This window comes from Brachyistius frenatus, unplaced genomic scaffold, assembly GCF_029030835.1.
Source record: "Brachyistius frenatus isolate BFR_SWC_R1_liver_20210118 unplaced genomic scaffold, ASM2903083v1 Contig_36, whole genome shotgun sequence".
NCBI lineage: Eukaryota > Metazoa > Chordata > Actinopteri > Embiotocidae > Brachyistius > Brachyistius frenatus.
Window position 1 is genome coordinate 2924460 of NW_027210635.1, and position 22511 is coordinate 2946970.

Consider the following 22511-nt stretch of genomic DNA (forward strand, 5'->3'; position numbering starts at 1 on the left):
CTAATGTCAGGTTTTTATCGCTGTAAATACTCAAGTCACAAGTGTTTAAGCAGTTGTACTCATTCATAGAGGACCTTTATGCTAAAATACCCTGCTTCATGCAAAACAAAATCTAATAAATCAATGGTGATTACTTTAATACAATTAAAAAGAACCAAACTGAACACCTTATATAAACTTGTAGCCTAATTTATGACAACAACACAATGTGACTGACAGCTTTGAATAGAAAGGTTTCAACCGACGGATCTGGACTTTTTTCATAAAGGAAAACAGTTAAATAAATCAGTTGCTGTCAACCTTTCTTTGCGTGTGACCCCTTGACATGCCTGTGACACCTCTCCAAAGGTGTCAACAAATTCAGCTAAAGTGTGATTTTCCCCTCGGGGATTAACAAAGTAACTACCTGACCTAACCTATCTTTCTAGATTGTTTCCTTTAAATAATTTACAGATCAAACATCGTTTTGGGTAGAATTCAGTTCTTATTCCCCCTGATTTTTCTCCCTGGATAATCATCTCATGAACCCTTGTCGGTGTGCAGACCCTCATGTTGGCAGCGCACAACTGGCATCATGTGAGTTTTTGCTATTAGTCCTTCAATGTTATTAGATTGCGAATTGTGCCTTTTACGTCTATTTCTGATACTCTTTGTGTTGACAGATTGCAAGATACTGAATCTCTTGAAAATATTCCAAACTCAGAACTTTAAGTTTGATGGGCTGGTTGTGATGAAACTCAGGGACTGTAAACCTCTGCTGTTTACTGGCTTGATGACTTTGCTGAGTTAAAAACCCACTTTGGTACATGGGCCCATGTAATGAGCCTTCCTCTTGCTATCTGTAACTCAGTGAACCAGCTCAGACTCTGGTCACTGTGTTGATTTCTACAGCTTATAATTCAGTGTTTAGACAGGGTATTTTTTTTCAATCTGACAAAAATGGGCAGGCCAGAAGGGGATTAGAGTAACCTCTTTCATAAGAGCGAAAAATAATCTCCTCATTTGTGTGAAAAGACGTGAACACACCACTATGCTCGTGCTCACAATCATGCTTATATCAGGCACGCGTATACTTTTAGAAACTCAATACAGTGTACCACTTCCCCTGCATTATGTAGCCTCGGATAATGCAAAGAATAATATGGATTCTACTTTTGATTTGTACTCACAGTTTGGTGTAATGAATGATAATAAAAACACAAAATATGATAGAATATTTAGTATGTGGAAATACATGACTACATGCCCAGGTTTTCATCATCCTCTCAGTACTTAGAGGGGATGTTACAAATAATCTGTGTGTGTGTGTGTGTGTGTGTGTGTGTGTGTGTGTGTGTGTGTGTGTGTGTGTGTGTGTGTGTGTGTGTGTGTGTGTGTGTGTGTGTGTGTGTGTGTGTGTGTGTGTGTGTGTGTGTGTTCAAAGGATGACTGCCAGGGTACAAAGTTATATTAAGCAAATTCATGAGAGTAAAACCGGGAGTGGGGGTGAAATATGTGATGCTGATTGAAAACAGATGACGGTGTGTGCGTGCGTGTGAGCGCGCGTGTGTGCGTTTGTGTGTGTGTGTGTGTGTGTTGCAGAGTGAATCAGCTGCTCTGTGGGGGCTCGTTGCTCCGTTTGATGTCACAGGATGAAACGAGTTCACAAATAACAGAATTTTAACCGCATCAGCCGAAGGCAGCAGAAATAGTCGCAAACACCCACAGTCACATTTCCGTCTGATCAATCTTTGGTCTAATTTTTGAGTGAGGGGGTGACATGTGTTTTTGCAGGTACAATAGGTTGTTTTCAGCTGGTGCTCCAGGGGGAGGGGGAGGAGGGGGAGACTGTCTACATAAATCATCCCGGAGCAGAGCCATGTTATGATGGAGCTGACCCAGAAAAGTGAATTTTTTCCCTTCATGAGCTCACTGCAGAAACCTCAGCCGCGAACTCTCGCGGTGCTTCGCGTATTCCCGCTCCATCTCCCGGTGAAAAAGCGGCTCCCATCTCTGGCGTCAGGCAAAGCTCAGCTGACGCGGCGCTGGGAGCTGGTGGTCTCAAACGGAGGTGAGAAGGTGATGTTGTTGTTGTTGTTGTTTTTTATTTTTTATTTAACACGTCTTTATTATCACTACCGAGAAGTCTTCTGTCATTTCAGCACCCGGGTTATAAGAACACTTTTGCTTGCACCTTTTGCTCCAGTGTTGATGACCACTCGGACTCCTCGGACACTGCTCCGCACGCTGACGGCGTTTATTGATTAAAAAAAAAACAAAAAACAACAACAACCACACAGCTCGTCGCTTTCTTTTGCTACTTCTCGTTATTTTTTATTTTTTTTCACGTAAATTAGGATAACAGCTGCTCGCGACGCTTTAATGAACCGAGTCCCCCCCCCACCCCGGTGAGGAACAGTCCGTTCCCGCGGCGCTGCCCTCCCGTCAAAGGCTACATTGTGTGTCCGGTCTGGCATCCGCTGGCGGCTGCTGCGGACAGCACGGTGAGCTTTATCTGCCGTTCACCGAGCTCAGGCTGCTTTTTAGTAAAACATATTTTTTAATCGCTTCTCTATCAACTGTTTATGTCGGGAGGTTTGCACCCGCGGGGACGTGGTTGGTCAACATATCAAATGTGGACAGGAACAATACCACTAATGAAGAATAACTGACACGCGTTAACATGACTTTAAAAACGTGTCAACATGAATTGTTTGTCCTCAGTATCATTAAAAAAACTGATTTAAGGCATCAACCTAAATATGAATAATGTCTGACTAAACTAAAACAATATAGGATGGCTAATTCTATTTAGCAACAGATGAATGAATTAAAGTGCACAAACTTGACCGTTGTGCTATGTTATTATTTCTATCCTATTCTATAATACGGTTGTAGAATAAATATTATAAGTACAAATGCCAAATGTGATGGTTTCAAATTTGCAAAGCTTGCTGCTTTTCTCAGTCTCTTTCTTGACAATATTTAACAATTTAATTGTACATTCCTGACGAGTTGAAAGAAAGGATGGCATGTAATAATACCACTTTGGGCTACAAGGTAATAACAATACTTTCTGCAGTTTTATATTCATTCAAATTTTTCATCGAGCAAATAATTGGCAAATGAACCTATAACAATAAGATAATTATTTGCAGCCTTTCTGATGTTGTACATTACTCTATTATTGTGTATTATATGTATTAAAATGGAAGCCGTGTTTGGTTGATTGTGACCTACTCTTGTTAAGCTTAATCAGTATCTCATTGCATTTTATAAAGCCATCATATGTTTTGTATGTAAAGTCTTAATTTGCGAAGTAACGAATAACATAAGCTGTTGAGTCGAAAAGTACAATGTTTACCTCAGAAATGTAGTGGAGTAGATATTTTTTTTTCTGCTAAAGTACATGTATCTTAAATAAATATGATATGGTAGACATTTTAGGACAGCAGTTAATTCGTTGGGGTGTAGAGAGGAAGAAGAGTGGATTCTCTATAGCCTCTGAAGAGGGGAATGATGATTTTCCATGTCAATGGGACCCTCTTCTGGGAAGAAATGAAAACGAGGACTGTTGCACGAGAGCTCCAAATTTAGAAGTGCGTCGGAGTGGAAAAGCGACGCCCTGTGACTTTTAATTAGAACAGGAAGGAGAAAATAGGCTGGAGAGAGAAATTAAGATGCATGAATTGTGATTGAGACACGTCACAGGTAGCTCGGGCTCTGTATGTACCCTAGAGAGCTATTTTGAGCTTTACTGTGTGTTTTGGATGTGCAGAATGCATCACGGTGAGGTGTGTGGAATATATTGGCTCTCTTTCTAAGGTTTCTAACACGGGGCTTTTATTGCCTCAGGGTTGCCTACAGTAAAACCTGCCCATGCTGTACCATAATCCATAGCAAGGCCGGTATGGGTACAGCAGGATACTTGTGTAGCGGAAAACGCATCGCTTTGTGGTGTGCGGAGCACCCAGACGGGGAGATATTTGCCAACCACTTGTAATTTTACTGCAGGGAGTGGGAGTTAGGTCAACTCCCGAGAGCTGAAGGAGAAATTTAGTGCATGCCTTGTCAAAAACTGAACCAAGTAAGCTGTCACACTGCTTGACTTTGCTCTACTTTTCATGCTCTTTCTTCTTTCTTTTTTTTTTTTTTACTAACAGTAAAGCAAGAATGCCTCACTACATTTTCCTGTGTTGTTGTTTTAGCCTTGATCTGTTAGGTGTGCTTCAACCTGCAAAAAGAAGCAGGAAAGGTTTGGCATTCATTCTGGAAACAAAAAAGAAGAGTTTTTGATGAAATGTCAGTCAATTTGATATTCACTTTCCATAAACTATCATTGTTGCTGTCGATGCTGCTGAATTCCCCTTTTTTGCCGACCTTGTGTCAGTGTGTGGTCCTGTTTGAATTAGCTTGCTTAAAAGATAATTCACCGTTCTTATCACGTAATAAAGAAAGCAAATAAAGAGGATTTTTTTTTGTGTGTGTGTGTGTGTGTGTGTGTGTGTTGATACGTAAATAAGTGATGCGACAGGCACACAATCAATTTTATAAATATAAGAAGTTGTCCAGCTCTGAGAAAGATGGACTACATAACAGTGTTTTCTGCCTCTGTCTGCAGGTGCTGCAGGTATGGAGCAGAGGTGAGAGTTCATTCATGGTTGACCGGCTCCACTCCTGCAGCGCACCAGCACCATGATAAGCCCGACCCTACCACAGACTCTGCTAAAGCTGCTGTGTTTCTATCGCCACGGTGAGAGATAGCTCCTGGACCGTGACTCTGTTGCCATGGTGACCTCCTAGCGAGAACCCGGTAACTCCCGTCTGTTGCTCTGGTTGTCATATAAAAAGACCCAGGAAACTATTTCAATCTATTGCCATGGCGATGTTGCGGAGACGCCTTGTGAAGTCATAAATCAGTTGCTATGGTGATTCTGTAGCAAGGAACAGTCACCATGGGAACGTCCAGGATGTTCCGCATTTTTGTAGTCCTGGGCTCTGCCTTCATGATCCTCCTCATCATCATCTACTGGGATGACGTCGGAGCCTCCCATCTCTATCTGCACACTCCTGTCTCACCGGGCCCCAAAATCCCGCATCCCCCCCCCCAGCAGAAGCCCCAGACCCCTCGAACACTGTCCTTCCTGTCCGATATCGATGCCTTCGTGAACCAGTTCCTAGAGCCAGGAACCGGCGAGCCCACTGACCCCGCCCCGGCTGACACCAGCAACCAATCAGAGAAAGCAGAGGAACGGTATATACCGCGGCGGGAGTGGAAGATTCACCTGACTCCGTTGGCAGCGGAGCTCCGTGAACGACAGGTTAATTCATCATTATGATTATTGTCTTTAGTAGTAAATGTTTAATTGTTAGGGTGGGCTGAGTGTGTTGGATAAGCTTTTTCCATGCTGACAGTTTGACGTGTCGTAGAAGGAAAATGTAATTGATAGAAGGAATAATGGCCACATTATATTAATTGCAGTCCCCAGTTTGATGGTGGTTCACAGACGTAGCTGAACAGGATACCTAACAGAGGATTTGTTGTGGTAGATCCATGTGCACTTCTTTTTGGATGACAAGTACAAATGTCTGTCCTGAAAAAGGGCCATTTGAGGACTTTGTAAAGATTTTACCCAACATTAAGTAAAAGGAGCCAATCAAGACTGAAATCATTTGTGATGTATTAACAGGTGGAAGCCAAAAAAAAACCACCAAAAAAAACCACCCACAACACATCTCTGTGACCCTCTGTTAGTTTGGTTTGTGAAGTTTGGAAACATCCCAGCTTCCCCCCCCCGAGTCTAATCAGTTAGATTAAGTGGAAACACCAGTGTACGCGTGCAGAGCTTTAAAGTCAGGAGCAAACACTGTGTTTAAAACCACTTGATGCATCGCAACAGACATTTGATCCTAGAAAGTTTCAGTGCTGAAAACTCGTTGATCGAAAAGATTCAACGCCAATTCATATTTCTTTACACATGCATAAAGGAGTAAAGTCTCCTCTACCAGAGGAATGTGTGATAATGAACTTTTTACCTTTGTAGTTGCAAATAATACATTTGCCTTTGCCTTACCTGATGGAATAACCAGGAGCAGCGGCGCAGGTTACTTCAGGAGATGTGCGCCAATGACAGCGTGGTGTTTCCAGGCAAAAACCGCTCTTTTGACGACATTCCCAACAAGGAGCTGGATCACCTTATAGTGGACGACAGGCACGGCATTATCTACTGCTATGTTCCCAAGGTAGGCAAATGCCTTTCTTCCGCTGCTTTGCTTGAGTCCATTGTGGGTTGAAGTTTTTTTTTTTTTTTTACACGATAAAACCACACGCAGCTACAGCACGCCTTTGTTCTGCCCAAACAGTGCACACGCACTCGCACAACAGTCCTACACAGCTATTGATTTTATGTGTTCACCAGTTTCCATCTGTTGCATTGCAATAAGTGAGGACTTTAGTTTTCACGCCAGACTGAAAAACCTTTATTTCCCCCCTCCCTCCCTCCCTCCCCCCCTCCTCCCCCCCTCCCCCTCAGGTAGCATGCAGTAACTGGAAGCGCCTCATGATCGTTCTCAGCGAGAGCCTGCTGCAGGACGGCGTTCCCCAGAGAGACCCGCTGGCTATCCCCAGAGACCTGGTCCACAACAGCAGCATGCACTTTACCTTCAGCAAGTTCTGGAAACGTTACGGCAAATTTGCAAGGCACCTCATGAAGGTCTGTTCAAATCTTACACACTTTACCGTTCGCTGTGTGGCGATGAGAATAGAAAAAGACGAAAAACAAACAGTGGAGTGCAATTGCTAAATGTGGTGTGGATTATTTTTGGATGATTCATGGTGAGGCTGTCGGATGGTGGACTTTCATCATGTGCAGTGCTCTGTAGCTGCACCTCCGGGGTGAATTGTTGTGATCTTGACTGCCAAAGTGACAGTGACATCTGCAGTGTGACGGGCACTAACTCCCCTCATTCTGCTTTCGATCGATGTTTTATCGGCTGCACCATCCAAACTAAATTATTACCAACTTTATGACGATGCATCAGTCCTCGGTGTCCCTTTGACCCTGAGCTCACACAGCTACTTTACTCACACAGACATTTATGATGCAGACCCTCCCAGCAAAGCTCCTCCCTGTGATCGCCACACACACTCGTTTCATTTGGTGCATTTTTTTTTTTTTTTAACCTACTGCAGCTCTGTCACATCATGATATTATTATCATACGATTAAATCTGCCAGATATAATTCCCTCTTGATGACAACTTTTCTACATTGTTCTCTCAATCATGAAGCTGTCGAAGCTATGTATGTCAGGGCATTGAGCGTGAATTATTTTCACAGTTGTGATTTGATTAAATATGTGTGATAATAATGTTTAATATGAAAACATTTATTTTTGAATTATTTTTGAAGGTGAAGCTGAAGAAGTATACCAAGTTCCTTTTTGTGCGTGACCCCTTTGTGCGTCTCATCTCTGCCTACCGGAATAAATTTGAGCTCCGCAACGAGGACTTCTACCGCCGCTTTGCACAGATCATGCTGCGTCGCTATGCCAACCAGCCGACACCTCCCGCCTCTGTGGACGAGGCGTTCTCTGTGGGTGTCCACCCCTCTTTCTCACACTTCATCCAGTACCTCCTGGACCCCCAGACAGAGAAGGACATGCCCTTTAACGAGCACTGGCGGCAAGTGTATCGACTCTGCCATCCGTGTCAGATTCAGTACGACTTTGTGGGCCACTTGGAGACGGCAGAGGAGGATGCCGAGCACCTGCTACGGCAGCTGCGGGTGGACAACGTGGTGGAATTCCCCACCTCCCATAGGAACCTTACGGCCAGCAGCTGGGAGTCTGATTGGTTCAGCACAGTACCCGTGGAGGCCCGCAGGGAACTGTACAAGCTGTATGAACCTGACTTCAGGCTCTTTGGCTACGAGAGACCGGATTCAATCCTCAATGAGTGATTCATGTTTCTACAGAGCTGACACAGCCAGCCTGACTACGTTTTTTTTTTTTTTTTTTTTTTAAATGTAGTGGAATAATGACACAACACAAACAACGTCGACACGTCCCTTTGTTCTGGGCTTTTCCAGATGTGTTCTGCAGTCCGTTTATGCTACACTGAATGTGCACATTATGGAGGACACGCAGTCCTTTAAGAAGGCACACTTAAGAGGTGAAGCCTTTATCCGTTGTTGTTTATCTTTGTTGAACCACAAAGATAACAAGAAGCACCCAGTGTAGAGTGGACAGTTCAAGATATGGTGATCCTACAATGTTGTACATTCAGTGTATTCCTTAAAGGGGCAGTCTATGATTCTGGAGAGAGATTTGGGATATTTGAAGTCAACAGCCAAACAAACAAACAAACAAACAAACAAACCCCTCCCTTCAGAAGCCCCCCCCCCCCCCAATTCATGAGCGCGCATTATCAAGCTGCTAACAACTGAGCTAGACGTTCCAGCCTTATGCAGTGTTGAAGTTGATATCTGTTTCTTAAAGCTGACATTATAATATAAAACAAACACACACCACAACCCGGTGGAGTAAAAACTAGAAAGAGGCAGTTGTTTAGATTGTTTTTACAAAACTACAGTGACCGAAGAGGAGCAAAGGTTTGTAGCTCACCTAACAAGGAAAGTAACGTTACCTAGCACAGCACCTTGAAATATGCTTCCATCCAAACAATCCTACTGTGCTGACAAAGCTGTGTTTATAGGATTTTAGTGGCTTTTCAAACCCGTTGCAAACATTGCATGGACAAACACCATAAGTAGAGTCGACACAGCAAGTAATGTGCAGCAGAGAGGATCAAACAGCTTCTCGGAGCCAGAACACCGGCTCCACGGAAACCTCGTACTACTGCAGTGTGCGAGATAAACAAACAAGGTGAACAGCATAATGAATGACAGTCGCTGTCACGGTGACTAATCAACGAGCATTCGGTGGAAAAGGGTTTAAAAATAACTGAAAATCGTGACTGAAATGCACAGAAACAGGAAATAGCAGAAAGCAGCAACCCAACTCGGTCAGACTCGCTCTGAATCACGACATGTAAACACACACAACAACAACAACAACAACAAACTCTGCAAATACTCTAAATATAAAGAACAGTGTGCAAACATAAACACGGAGAATATTTGACTCACTGAAAACACGCTAGAAGAGGTTCAGTGTTTATAGGCACACTGAGTTCACATGAGCTAATGTTGTCCACCTGTCAAGCTGACACAGAGCAACCTCCGCATCCATCTTCTTCCCTTTCAGCTCTGAGGAATCTCCATCTTTGGAAAGCCTCACTCGTGTTACGGCTGCTCTTCTTTTTCACTTTTTGTTTGTCTCACTTTCTCCTTTTTCTTGCCGATATGATTCTCTTGTTGAGTTGAGCACATTAAGCATGTGCAAATCAAATGTGCCATTTCCCCCGTCTCCCCCTCCCCCTCCCCTGTCCTGTGCACGAGCATGAGCCCCCCCCCCTCGTTGCTGATTGGCTGGAATAGTTGTTTCCTATTTACAGAGCCTGGGCTGTGTACAAACAGAACAGACCAGCGGACCGTGATGGATTTGGCAGGGAGCGGATGGACCAGAATCGCAGACTTTACCTTTAACTCCAAACTCCACGCTGAGTGTTTATCACTCCCAACTTTGATGTCACGCGATGCCACTTGTGGCCACAGTTGTGTTGCGACTAACTGTTGATGATCACACAAGCTGCGGCCGCACGCTGTTTGAAAGGAACCACGCCGCAGAGCCATAGCTACTCTATGTTGGTGACTTTGGTTGTGATGCTAACACAGTTACTGTAGTTTTGAAACGTGGGCAGGTGTTGGTAGATTAGTTTTAAACGTATTTGCACCAGAGAGGTAGTTGTCAGCTTAATTTATTTCACATAGTTTAAGTGCAATGTTTATGGTAAGCATGAAAGGGATTTTTATGAGAATACTAACGACTGCTGTCAACACCGGAAACACGTCGATTTCTTTTATACCTCATACGCAGACATGAAGAGTATATTCATGTTGCAGAACATACTCAACTGCTTTTTCAGAACTCCATTTCATATTAATAGGAATTATTAGGATATTTCAGCTGCTTCAAAACATGATGTCCATGCCATAATGTAGCCTCGTCATACAGAAGCACAGCCGCTCCTGCAGGCGGCTGATCGGTCTCGGCTTGTCTTTGAGACATAAAACTGGAGTTTCAGCATTCTTTTGATTTCCTCTCGGCTGTACCTGCACAGGTGTGCTTCTGTGTATTCACAAAGGGAACATTTTCTTCTTGGCGTCACCATCGGCATATGATCATCTTTGTGTTTTTAATAATCAAGCTGCAGTTGTTTTTTTTATCACTGACCTACATCGTGTAACCCTGGAGACTGCAACAGCGCTGTCGTTTCCACCGAAATACATGAACATTGTTTTTACTCTTTGAGGGCAGTATTATCATGGGGTGCATTGTTTTTGTAGCCAAGAGCCGAGCACAACACATGACGCAAACAAGGAGTGTTTTTCACTATGTACGATGCTCCTGCACTGCTGTGAAGATACGGCAAGTTAGTTTGATGCTCACAAATAAAATAACGTAAGCGCAAGACGAGGCTGTGATCAGTGTTAGTTGAAGTAACTAACACTGGCTAGTTAGGATTAGTGACATAATGAGCTGATGGACTGGGATACATGGTTTATATAAGACGAGCGGGAAGAGAAGATAGTGCCTTTTGGTTGCAAAAGTTTACACAGCAAAAAAAAGTATTTTTATAGAAGGACTTAATTTGTACTTAAATCATGATACAGTGAGATCTGTATGAAGCCACGGCAAGGTATATTTGATATACTGGGCCTTGTTTATCTTGTCTGGCTATATTTTGGGACAAATAGGAAACAACTGAGCCCTTCGGTGGATTGCATCATTCGCCGCCGTGCAGGGTTTCTGTGTGGTCCAGACGTGTATGTGATGTCATAGATGTGCTCCGTGCCACAGGTCACTAAGATGGACACGCACTATTGAGTCAGCGTTGTCTCGATGCCTTTGGTTCTTTTGTTTTGTATAACTGTGGGGCACGGTGTCGGTGGAAAAGGGTCCAACTGCATTTTGTCATCATCGCATCACCACATCGGTCTGAATATACACAAAGGAGAGCAGGTGAGGGAAAACACCTGCCCTCCCACCTCTCCAATGTTTGCATTGTGATGCAACTGTATTTTCATATCGTTTTTGTATTAATGTTCTTTGGATGTATTTTCATTACAGCAGCTGTGTTCTTTTGGCTGTTTTTTCTTTTCTTGTCAAAGTGCAAAAAAACAGCCTGTAAGATGGAATCATTTTGTGAGGCAAAAAGAAACGGTTTATTTATTGGCAAAATAAAAACCACGAGTAAATGCTGCTTTTACAAAGGCTGAATAAATCTTAGCGGGTTAGTAGGCTTTTATTAAGCCTGGAGTCTGACTGCAGATGTGCATATTTTTGTCCATAGTGACCTGACACCGCAGCGACAGATTAAAGGTTTGTTTAAGCTGCAGCACCAAACATGTCCTACATTTTGATCTCATCTCAAATAAACATAAAATTGTGTCAGACAGGCTACACAAAAATATATTTTTGAGATTGATGTTTTCATAAATATGTACAAATATTAATTCAGTTTTATCCGTGTTATGGTGTCATACATCATCTGATATTTATACAAAAGGATTAAAGGTTGTGGACATAAAGATTTATGTGCAAATCATTTATTGCGAGTGAATTGAAGAAAGAGTTGTCCACCCTGCTTCTGTGTATTAGTAATAATACTATGCAATACATAGATGGTATTGGCACAAAACTATTCTTGACCTAGTTTATTACATATTCTCAAAATGTTGGCTGATTTCATCACAATAACAAAAAGCAGAATAGCAAAATCGTCCCTTTGTGTAGTGAGGACTGAGGTTGTTCTTTGTCAGAACAACAGGAAAGGAAAGCCACCCCACTTCAGCCCACAAAAATGTGAAGAGGAAATGCTGACAATTTCAGTATTAACAAGGCAACCTGTGGATTTTTGTGTGTACTACATGTCCACTGACCACATGCAATGAATTTTATGGTTAAAACAATTATTTTAGTCATCAAGAACGGTCTGAAAAAGTAGGAAAACACTTCTCTAAAGCACAAAAAAAAAACCAAAAACAATTAATTTTGTCAGGGCAACCAGTAAATTACTCAGCAACTCTTCCTGGCATCCTCAAGGTGTCACTGTTCATATCTATAACAATCTTAAAATACTTTTTAATCAACGTAGAGCTGCAAGACACTGATGTGATCCCTCACTGCCATCGCAGCCAAAGGCCTCTTGGAGTCACATTTTCTTCCTGCATCACCTGGGAGGCTAAATCCTCAAGACACCCTAAAAGACTTTGATAATCGCACCTTCAATTTGAGCTAAACTGACAAAAATTGTACCCTAAACAATCAGAAATGATGTCGACATCATCAAAAAATGATGACACATTTTAAATCCATGATGCATTTAAATGTATCCATGATGGTGTTCACAACAATTGAAGCCCTCAAAATTGTTAAAGATAGTTTGCCTGTGTCAGTGTTGATATAAAAGAATATGCAATGAGTATTCACTGCCCTCCGGTGGTCACAGTGAGAAACTACATTCAATTATAAAACACAATGTTAATACCACAGTAATTGTCGTGAGTAAAAATATGTTCGTTATTGCCACAATTTTATGTTATTGTCATAATTTAAGAATTAACGAATTTTTTTGCTAAGTTTTTTTTTCTTCCCAAAGCTGAATCATGAGCGTTCACTGCCCTCCGGTGGTCGCAGTCAGACACTACATCAAAACAAACACGTCAGGATGGAAGTAATAACATCCGGACGCTTACGGTCAATACTTTCAAATCAAATCTGAGCTACTGAACTAAAGCAACCAGAAATAATGAATAAACAAAAGGATCGTATTCACTATTCTCACCGTTACGTAACTCCGGTACAGATACTTATACGTATTAGGTCTATTGTTTAGTTATGGTATCAATGATCATTACAAGCATAAGCAGGTATTTATTTTTATTATTGTTTCATACAACCTATTAATAATTGCATCAATAGTCATATTTGAATAACATCTGCATCAATAACATGTAATTGTGGCCTGACAGTTGGCATATAGTGTATTTATGTAGACACTTTTATTTGGAAATACCATATAGCCTACTGTATACCTAAATACAATATCAATTACAAATGTATTCAGTTTAACATTTGTTTAATCTCATAGCTTAATACTGCCTTTTATTACATTCAATACATGTACAATACACAGTTTAGGTTAATCTTTGACTCCCTTGTGAACTCCATTTTAGATATAAATATGTCACTGCCTTTTTTTTTACAGCTCAACCAGGACCACACAGAGGTGCTGATCATTGGTTCAGAGACTCAGCGAGATACACTGGGACTCCACTCAGGGCAAGAAGCAAGAAATCAAAGAGGGATTTTTGACTGTGAATTTCATTTCAAAGCTCATGTAAGAGGTGTCTTAAAAACAGCCTTTTACCATCTCAACAACAAAGTGAGACCATTTCTGTCTCTGAGTTACACAGAAACTGAGGCACACTTTTATAACCAGGAGCTTAGACTATCTCTCTTCTTTCATGAGGGACCACACAGCCTTGCACCAGACGACCTCTCAGAAACGCTTTTGGTTTTATGAATCAGGACCGCCACTCAGATCTCCAGCTTCTTCTTCTGTCAGCAGAACAAATAACATTTGGTGATGCAGCGTTCAGCCAATACGCTCTACTGGTTCACTGGTTTCATATTACTTATTATCATCATGATTTATTTTATTCTTTCTTGTTTTACCAACATTTTACTGATGATGGTTGTGGTGGTGGGGTGTGGTTTGGGCTCAGCTGCAGGAGGGACTGATTGGGGGAGTGGTTCAGGGAACGGTGCCTGGAAGAGAGTTAATTAGCACTGCTGCAGTGAATCACTGATTGTCTCTCTCCACATAAAAGCACCTGGTGGGACACCGGACAGGGGGGGGGATGACTCCTGGGGACACTAAGCAGGAGGTTGGCTGCGGAAAGGACGTGGGACGTGTGCTCAGATGCTGGGCAGGAGAGCACACAGTCATTGGGGTTGTTTGTGTGTGAATAAACATGTCGGAAACTGTACTTTGGCTGGTTGTTGTTCGTTCGTGCTGACAGAACCCACCGTGACAGCAAGATGCATGTCACAATGGTGATGGTTGATTATTATATATTTCATTTTAACATCTTTACATCTCATTTACATTTTCAATTTCACAAACTCAAAAGTCCAATAACAAATGTTCAGTTAGCAACATGTTGCAGCACCATTATGCAAAACTCACTGACACCTAACATTACCAGTGATATTATTGCCATAGTAAATTTCCCCATTTTGGGATTAATAAAGTCAAATCTAATCTAATCTAATAACTCATAACAGAAATTAGTGCTGTGTTTCTTTATTTTAAGGTTTATCTTCTATGAATAAAAGTAAACAGACAATGATGATGAAGTTAATAATCTTACTTTAGTGGTTCTGTGTTTGTGAAAGTGTTGCTGTGTTTGATCTGTCTACTTTTCCACATCAGAGGTTGGCAAGGAAACAGCAGCAGGCCTTGTTTGATATTTATGGAAACACATTTTTCTGAGAGTTAATTGAGAAGATTTGTGTTCCCAGTCTTCTTATTTAGACTCTTGGCAAGAAAGAAAATAGATATACTTTAAATTCCTGACACTTTTCCATCAGTGTGATGAGTGTTTTTCAATTTACTTCACATTTTTCTGCAAGTCATATTGCTCATCTGCCAGCTACACTTTGGATTCTGGCACTTTGGGTGTCATTTTATCTTAAAATGAAATGAATTTCATGGTGAATTGCTTTTGAGCTTAACAGTGTGCTGTAATCCTCCTCTCTTATTCATTTTACCTCCTCGCTGGGTTTGATGAGGTATCCGTTGAAAGTGATATAGATGTCCACGTCGTCACTGTAGATTGCGTTCTCCCTCTCCCTCTTATACAGGCGGATCCACACCTCATCGTTGGGCTGCAGCTGCAGCATCAGGCTCTGACTCTGCATGATGGAGCGGTCGCTGGGCTGGGCGTACACGATGGCCCGCTGCGTGTCGTTCTGCATGATGTGCAGGTACGTCTCCTTGAAGTTCCACGTGTGAATGTTGACGTTGAAGAAGTAGATCCCCGGGACGTGGCAGAGGAATTTGCCCTCGAACATGTTGAAGTGGCCGTCGAGGTTGACGAAGACCGTGTCGAACACCAGCGCCTGGTAGGACTCCAGGCTGTGGAGGGATTTGCGGCGGGCCACGGAGAAGGCGGAGAACTGGACCTTGCAGGGGTCTCCTGGAGGACCCGCCTGACCCTTACCGCCTTTTGATCCCACGGGCCCCTTGGAGCCTGGTGGCCCCTCGAGTCCAACTTTACCTGGGGTCCCTCTGTCACCACGGTCTCCTTTATCACCTGTATGAGTCATAACAGAATGAAAGAAAGCAATGTCATTTTTTCCCCCCTTTTCTTGACATGTTGGATACTTGGGTATAAAAGCAAGAACTACATTCATGTGAAAAAATTAATAGTTGGAAATTGTTAACTTTTTCAACAAGCAAACAATAACAGTGCCTACAGATAAAGGGCATGTAGCCTACTGAAACAAATGACACAATACTTCCATTTTATAGTCAGAAAAAAAAACATATCAGTTACATGAATCTGTGAATACAGCTGTACATTTATCGCACCTTCAAATAAATACAAATTGAATCAGGGGTTTCAGATTAAGTGCCAATGATTAGAGGCTCCTTAGGTTGGTGACAGGTGGAGTCTGTCTTATTTAAACCTCTGTCATCCAGGATATCGCATTCTCTTTGCTATTGAACTGTGTGGTGTCATCGTCCCATAATCTAAAAAGGTCTTTAAGGTATTCAGAAAAATGGCTGTGGATGCCGACGACTCTGTCAAGGAATCTACAGTAAAATTATCTCCATATTTTTTTTTTTAAATAAATGATTCCCCTGTAAGCAATATTAAATCGCAAACTCAGCTCAAGAGCAAATGGTTTGATATAAACCAAAGTCTTTGAGAACACCGAAATTTCATCACAGGTAACTGAGGCAGGTAACTCTTGTAGCTGGTGGTGTCAAAATACACAATCAGAAAGACAATACACACATTTTACCCGCATGAGAGGACTCTCAGGAAAATGCCTTTACTGTCCAAAAATAACATTAGACCAAAACTTGGCAGTCTGCCAATAAGCATACATACCTGGAGGCTGTTTGGAATAATGCGTTCTGGACAGGTTACTCAAAGATGAAGTTCTTTGGCCACAGTAACAGAATACATGTTTGGTGTAAACCAAAGGCAGCTTTTCAGGAGAAGAACCTCATACCAACTGTGAAGCATGGTGGTAGCAGTGTTATGGTTCAGGGTCAGGGTCGCTTCACTGCCTGATAGACTGGGCAGCTTGCAGTCATTAATTCCATCAAGTATTCTGTGTCACATCAAAGAATGAAATTCTCAAACATCTTGCAGTTGAAGAACGATTCACCGGAAAAGAGTTCAAAAAAAAATTCAGGAAGCCGATGTCAGACACTGGTGGAAAACTGGTACTTTTATCGAATAACTGATTGAAAAAGAAAATTTTCCATGTGGTGTTGTTCAAATGCATTATATGACCTTTATCTGTTTCAAAGAGGATCATATGGTTGTTTGCTCAAATACGTCCAAAAATGCCAACATTTTCAATTGGATGTACTTTTTTCACATGACTGCGAAGAAACAGTGGGCCGTGTGTGTTGCCTTTGGCTGAGATGTCCAATGACCTGGATAGCTTCAAGAACATGTCAAAACAATGAGCTACGTCCTTTTTGTTTTCTTAAATTGCACACAGAAAGATCTGTGGGAGCAGATGAAACTCCCTCAGAGATTGTTTCCACAAATGAACCCTAAGGTTTGAAATCCCACAGTTTCTCTAAATCACATTATTATATAATCATAATACATTTTTTAACATTATTTTGGAAATTCTCAGTGGTATAAATCTTTCTGTTAGCCTGCAACAACTAAGACTCGGCCAGATACAACATACAAACTGCCTCAGCCAAAACAAAAAGAGTTCTCTGAGAAAATATCAGGATTATGATGCTCACTGCACCTGATATGCTTCATACTATTGTTGATTTGTTTACCTTTGAGTATGGTCATGTTGATGTAGGTGCGGACCTCTGGGACCATGCTGAACTCCTCTGTAATTGGCTGGGCTCCGCTGCCCTCTGCTGGCTCCAGGTCATCACAGCAGCGTCTGCAGGGGACAGGAGGAGCACTAGGTGGAGGCACCAGGACCCCCAGGGAGAAGAAGGAGAGGAGGAGGAGGACGCCCAACATATCTGAGCCTGAAGGGAGAGCAGAGAAAAATACAATTGTATTATTATAAGAGCCTCAAAGTTTTGGATTCTTTGTCGTTCAATACAATTCGGCCTGTAGGGACTCAGCAATTTATTGACTTTACATTATGATCAAACAGATTTCCAAGGTTCAACCCAGTAACTAGAAATCATGCAGACTTGAACTTTTTTTTTTAATACAAACAAAGGAAAAACACTTTGATTATTTGGATATTTAGATATTCAAAACAATTAAATTAAACTGCAAACCAGAAGAGTAAAAAAAATTGTCCACATAAACAGAAGAGGAAAACTGGAGAAGTGAAAATAGTTCAAATAAACTTCAGAAAGATATGTCCTGGTTAAATATCAATTGTTCAGCAGCTGCTCGGAAAGTAAGATAACTATCCAATATGTAATTCCCAGAGAAGAGGAGATGAGAAAAAGGAATCTGCAGAATGAGCCAACAAAAACATTTATGACCCTGAGAAGAAGAAACAGCTATCTGGTAAAAGCTCTATCAGCAAAACCAGCATATTTGACTATGAGCTACACTCACAGTGGTATTTCACTGGTAGTTTAAATTGAATGCTGACACGGGGCCTGAAAACTCAATAAAATACCCTATTGAAACTATAATGTGTTTTTTATTCACATACCAAAGAGAGAAAAATGTAAAATAATTGGAGGGCAGAGCCGCAAGGATCATAAATCACTTGAAAAATGACCCCACACTGTTTTTTCAGGGAGAAATGAGAGCAGTGATTCACAGGGAAAGTGATGGCTTTCTGCCAGATGCTCAGTGATCAGCCAACCTCTGTGTGCTATAACTGGAACAGTGTGTACTGCTATGTTTACACCAGACTGTAGAGCTGGATTCATACTGACAGCTGGGTCTGTCATACACAGCTGGACATATGCAGTAGACGCTCAGCAAACGAACACATAGGCAACATACACACATATTCAAAAACAACTTGCTGTTGTGGGTGTGAAAAAGAAGAAAAAAAGTGAAGGTGTTGCAGCAACAAAATCAATTGAAATGCTTCTGTCGTCAATCTGTGCTGATGAGAGTTCAGAAATAAGGCAATAAACCAGTGAAACAAGTTGGTAGAAAACATTCTGTTCTTATAAGACTGCATCAAATTAAAAGGTGTATCAAATGTCTGAGAGAACACTTGGATGGAGTGAAAGGGGGCAGTTCTTGCTGTAAAGTAAATCAAACCTCTGAGGAGAGATCAGCAAAATTGTGTGCAGTAGCAAAAACTGTGTGTGTAAATTGTATTACACACACATGTAGGACATGAAAGTGTTTACTCAGTCACTTTGTGGGGACCTCAACTTGCCTTTGGGGACAAAAAGTCTCCATCATGTCAATCTTTAAAATTTGAAGTCGAAGGCTTGGTTGAATTTTAGCATAGATTGTAGGTGAGTGATACGCAAGTATTACTTACGGTTAAGGCAAGCTTCCTGCAAATGTGTCATCAAACCAAAAGAGAAAATGCAAATATCACATCTTATAAAAGAATTGGCAGGCATGTCATACTCTTTGTGATAAGTTACCTCAGACAAGCTGCATTTCTGAATGTAGGACACTGAGAAGTCTATAAATAATCTTAATTCATGAATTAAAACTTCTCATGTTTGTAACATTCAAGACACAATATGCTACTCAGTAATTTGACCACTTACAGTCTTATAGCTGTTACAAAACATTGTCTTATAGGTGTGGGTGTTATATAGAGAATATCAAACAATAGACTGTAACAGTTTTAATGCAGTTTTAAAAGACAATAAGTAGTTTATTATAGATCATCACTGATTAGCACTAAACAAGTTGAATTGAATGCGCAGCTAAACATTCATGAACACATCATTTTAATATTAAGATAATTATGGTAAATTGCTATGTGTGAAAGGCCACTGGATGAAAATTAGGCAGTTGCTTGGATATCACCAGTGAAAACCTGACCAGGAAATCCCACTTCCTCACTGAGTGGCACATGTTGTCATATACAATTTTAATAGCCATGCAGCCAACTCCATTTATTGAATGTGTTATTTCTCTTTCACTTTAAATATTTATAACAATGACTAAAACAGCCAATATTATGGCACAAGCTCCACATATTTGTGCCTGACTGAAGTACTTTTAGATTGATTTTTTTTTTACATTGAGCGAATCATAGTGTCCCACTTTCTGAAACCACATTTCCTAAAGTGGGACAACAAATTTTTTTTTTTATTAAAATAAAAAACATACAGCATATTTAATCAATATAATAATACTTTTTATGAACAAATATGTCATAAACACATTCTGATTAAAAAAATAGAAGGATGGGTTTATTATAAGAAATATATCACATCAATTTGAACTAAACACTAAGTCATTGAGTTGTGGGTAGTCTGCATGTTGGGTTTCCTGTTTCTTTAAACGATGAGACGTTTGAGAAGTCACGTGATTTTTGGAATATCACAGCTTGGGCTAAACTTGAAATCTTATCGACATTCATTTGTTTAAGGAAAGCCTGCCGTGTCACATTACGGAAGCTCAGCCTACGCGTTTAAAAGTGCAACTTTAGTGAAAGCACAAGTACATTTGAATAGACTGCCATGTATCATCAAGGTGCTCTCCGGTGCGTTTAAGTTATTAAACCCCCCAAAAATCACTTCGCACTCATGCACCCGCGCTCAGCCGGTTTACACGTGAGATCTGAATGGGATAATGCTTCTCACCTCGGTCACGTCTCTGCTGCCGCTTCAGTACGCCGAGGAGACGGAGGATGGAGGAGAGGCAGAGTGCTGAGTTAGCAGCCCTCTCTCTCTCTCTCTCTCTGGATCTCTGCGTGTGTTTCCAGAGCGGAAATCCGTAAATCCTCTGATCCCCCCCCCCTTCGTGAAATCTATGGCAACAAGTGTCTGTCTCTGTATGTGACAGTAACATCTGGGATAACAGCTGGAAACGGTGGCAACGGTGGCAAAAAAAAAAAAAAAGTTAGACGCCAACTACAGGCAGGGAGACTAAAGTTATGTAATCTTTTCCCATTTTAATAAAAGTTATCTTTACTAACTACCAAATGCTGAATCTGACCAAGCAGCAATAAAGTTCAGTGGTGAACGTTAATAGTACAAGGAGAGGAAACTTCTGGTCATTCTCCCCGGGGCAGCACTTCCGCTGTGCTGAATTCCTGCAATCCTCCAAACATCACGTTAACTGCAGCTGCAAGGAGAGAGGGAGGGGGGGAGGGGGGGAGGGGGATTGGGAGAGAGAGAGAGAGAGAGAGAGAGAGAGAGAGAGAGAGAGAGAGAGAGAGAGAGAGAGAGAGAGAGAGAGAGAGAGAGAGAGAGAGAGAGAGAGGGAGAGACAGATAGAGAGAGAGAGAGAGGGAGACACACACAGAGAGAGAGAGAGATAGGGAGAGAGAGAGTGAGAGGGAGAGAGGGGGAGAGACAGAGAGAGAGAGAGAGAGAGAGAGAGGAGAGAGAGAGAGAGAGAAAGAGAAGGATAGATAGAGAGAGAGAGGGGGAGAAACAGAGGGAGAGATAGAGGGAGAGAGAGGGAGGGAGAGGGAGAGACAGAGACAGCACCACTAAACTTAGTTTAGCATAACGACTAGAAAACAATGTGCTGTTGTAAGCTTCACTTTTTAAGGAATTAAACCTCAGTGTCAGTGGTCCTGCACTGATTTTCCCTCAGCTGGTATTTTATCTGGGAACACTGCAGTCTCAAATCAGAAGTATCATTTGTTGTATGAGCTGCAGAAACAGCATCTCACAAACAGACTGCACACATCTACTTCTCTGAAGACACCCGGTGTGGTGAATACAGCCCCTGACCTTCGGCCTCAGTGGTGAACCAGCTGCTCTGACCCTCCAGGGTCACCACAGCAGAGCTGCTCATTGTTGCAAATCATAAAACGCACTCAAACCCCCAGAGGGAAACTAATCCGTTTTGACATTTGTATTTTACTGTGTACTTTTGAAAAAAAATGTTGTGGTACCAGGAACATTTTCTCGTTTTTTCCCCCCTGCAAAACGTATTGTTTGAGGCTGGAGTAATTATGGCCAACCTGCATTCAAATGTGAACATGAGCGGTGAGTTGAAATTGCAGACCTCAAAGCATTCTTGTGGTTCAGCTCAGGCCAAATAAATAGATCTGGTGAGAAGCTATTCTGAATCTTAAACAAGTATTCTTGTTGACCTCATGTATTTTATGAACCTAATGACTCATAATAAGATGACTATTTACTATTCACAGTGTACTCTGTCCTGTTGGTTGCCAGATTTTTTTTTTTCTTCATTTTCTTCATAATTTAAAGAAGCCATTTTGAAAGCAGGATTGTAAAGCTGTGATGCTTGTTTAAAGTACAAGTTAGACTTTTTGAGAAACTCCTTGGACCCTGTGGAGGCGTGACTGCTGCGCTGTCTCCTCCTCTCCCTGACAGCAATAATCTGTTTCTACTCCACATAAAGAGGGTGACACTCATGGTCACGCCAACCTCTCATCCTCCCATTCCCGTGGGCTGCATCCAAAACAAACCATGTGGTTTTTCTGCAGGATCTAGTTTTTTTTTTTTTTTTCATTCTCTCTCTGTCTCTCTTTTGGGTCAAAGCTGGTTCAGTGCGTGGCAACGAGCAGAGTAAAATTTCAACATAAATGAGTTTTAAATAACTGGGCCAAAATTTATAACTCGTGCACAATACTGAGTTAATTTCACCTAATATCCACAGGTAGAAAATACCTGTGTCCACCGTTGATCTGTATTTAAACATATTAGTTTTGGATTGTACTTTTGATTGTGCATACCGAAAGATATTTTTATTTCAACTAATCATTATTTTTTTTTTGTCAGTTTTAAAGATAAAACGTAATTATTTGTGTCCAAGTCTGTCAAATTTATAAAATAAACTCGTTGCTATTTGTTTAATTGGGGACTCAATTTTTTACTGCACACTGCATTTTTTTTCTCTCTTTTTGATGTGTTTTTAATGCCAACTCTTGTTCTGTTAGGACTCATTAATGAAGTTATTTAGATGTATAAATGTGAATATTTCTGGAGAATGTGTAGTTTCTATATTCTATTTAGATTTGGACAGATTA

At 41.4% G+C, this 22511-nt stretch overlaps 2 protein-coding genes across 4 annotated transcripts; one reads left to right on the top strand and one right to left on the bottom strand.

Moving 5' to 3' along the window:
• The first annotated feature begins 1976 nt into the window (after positions 1–1976).
• On the top strand, positions 1977–11699 carry LOC138622527 (carbohydrate sulfotransferase 12-like). Of its 3 annotated transcripts, none has more exons than XM_069701399.1 (5): positions 1977–2050; positions 4601–5300; positions 6070–6222; positions 6513–6692; positions 7391–11699. In XM_069701399.1, exons 2-5 carry the CDS (start codon positions 4935–4937, stop codon positions 7937–7939), a joined length of 1248 nt encoding a protein of 415 aa, XP_069557500.1. In that variant the 5' UTR covers positions 1977–2050; positions 4601–4934; the 3' UTR covers positions 7940–11699. The 3 variants fall into 3 exon arrangements, with proteins under 3 accessions (XP_069557500.1, XP_069557501.1, XP_069557502.1); XM_069701400.1 differs by having other exon boundaries at positions 2034–2058; XM_069701401.1 differs by lacking the exon at positions 1977–2050 and adding an exon at positions 2332–2483.
• Positions 11695–20533, bottom strand: c1qtnf6a (C1q and TNF related 6a). Its single transcript, XM_069701402.1, has 3 exons — positions 20146–20533; positions 17212–17415; positions 11695–15484 (listed from the first exon to the last, which is right to left on the bottom strand). Exons 1-3 carry the CDS (start codon positions 20351–20353, stop codon positions 14931–14933), a joined length of 966 nt encoding a protein of 321 aa, XP_069557503.1. The 5' UTR covers positions 20354–20533; the 3' UTR covers positions 11695–14930.
• Positions 20534–22511: the final 1978 nt, after the last annotated feature.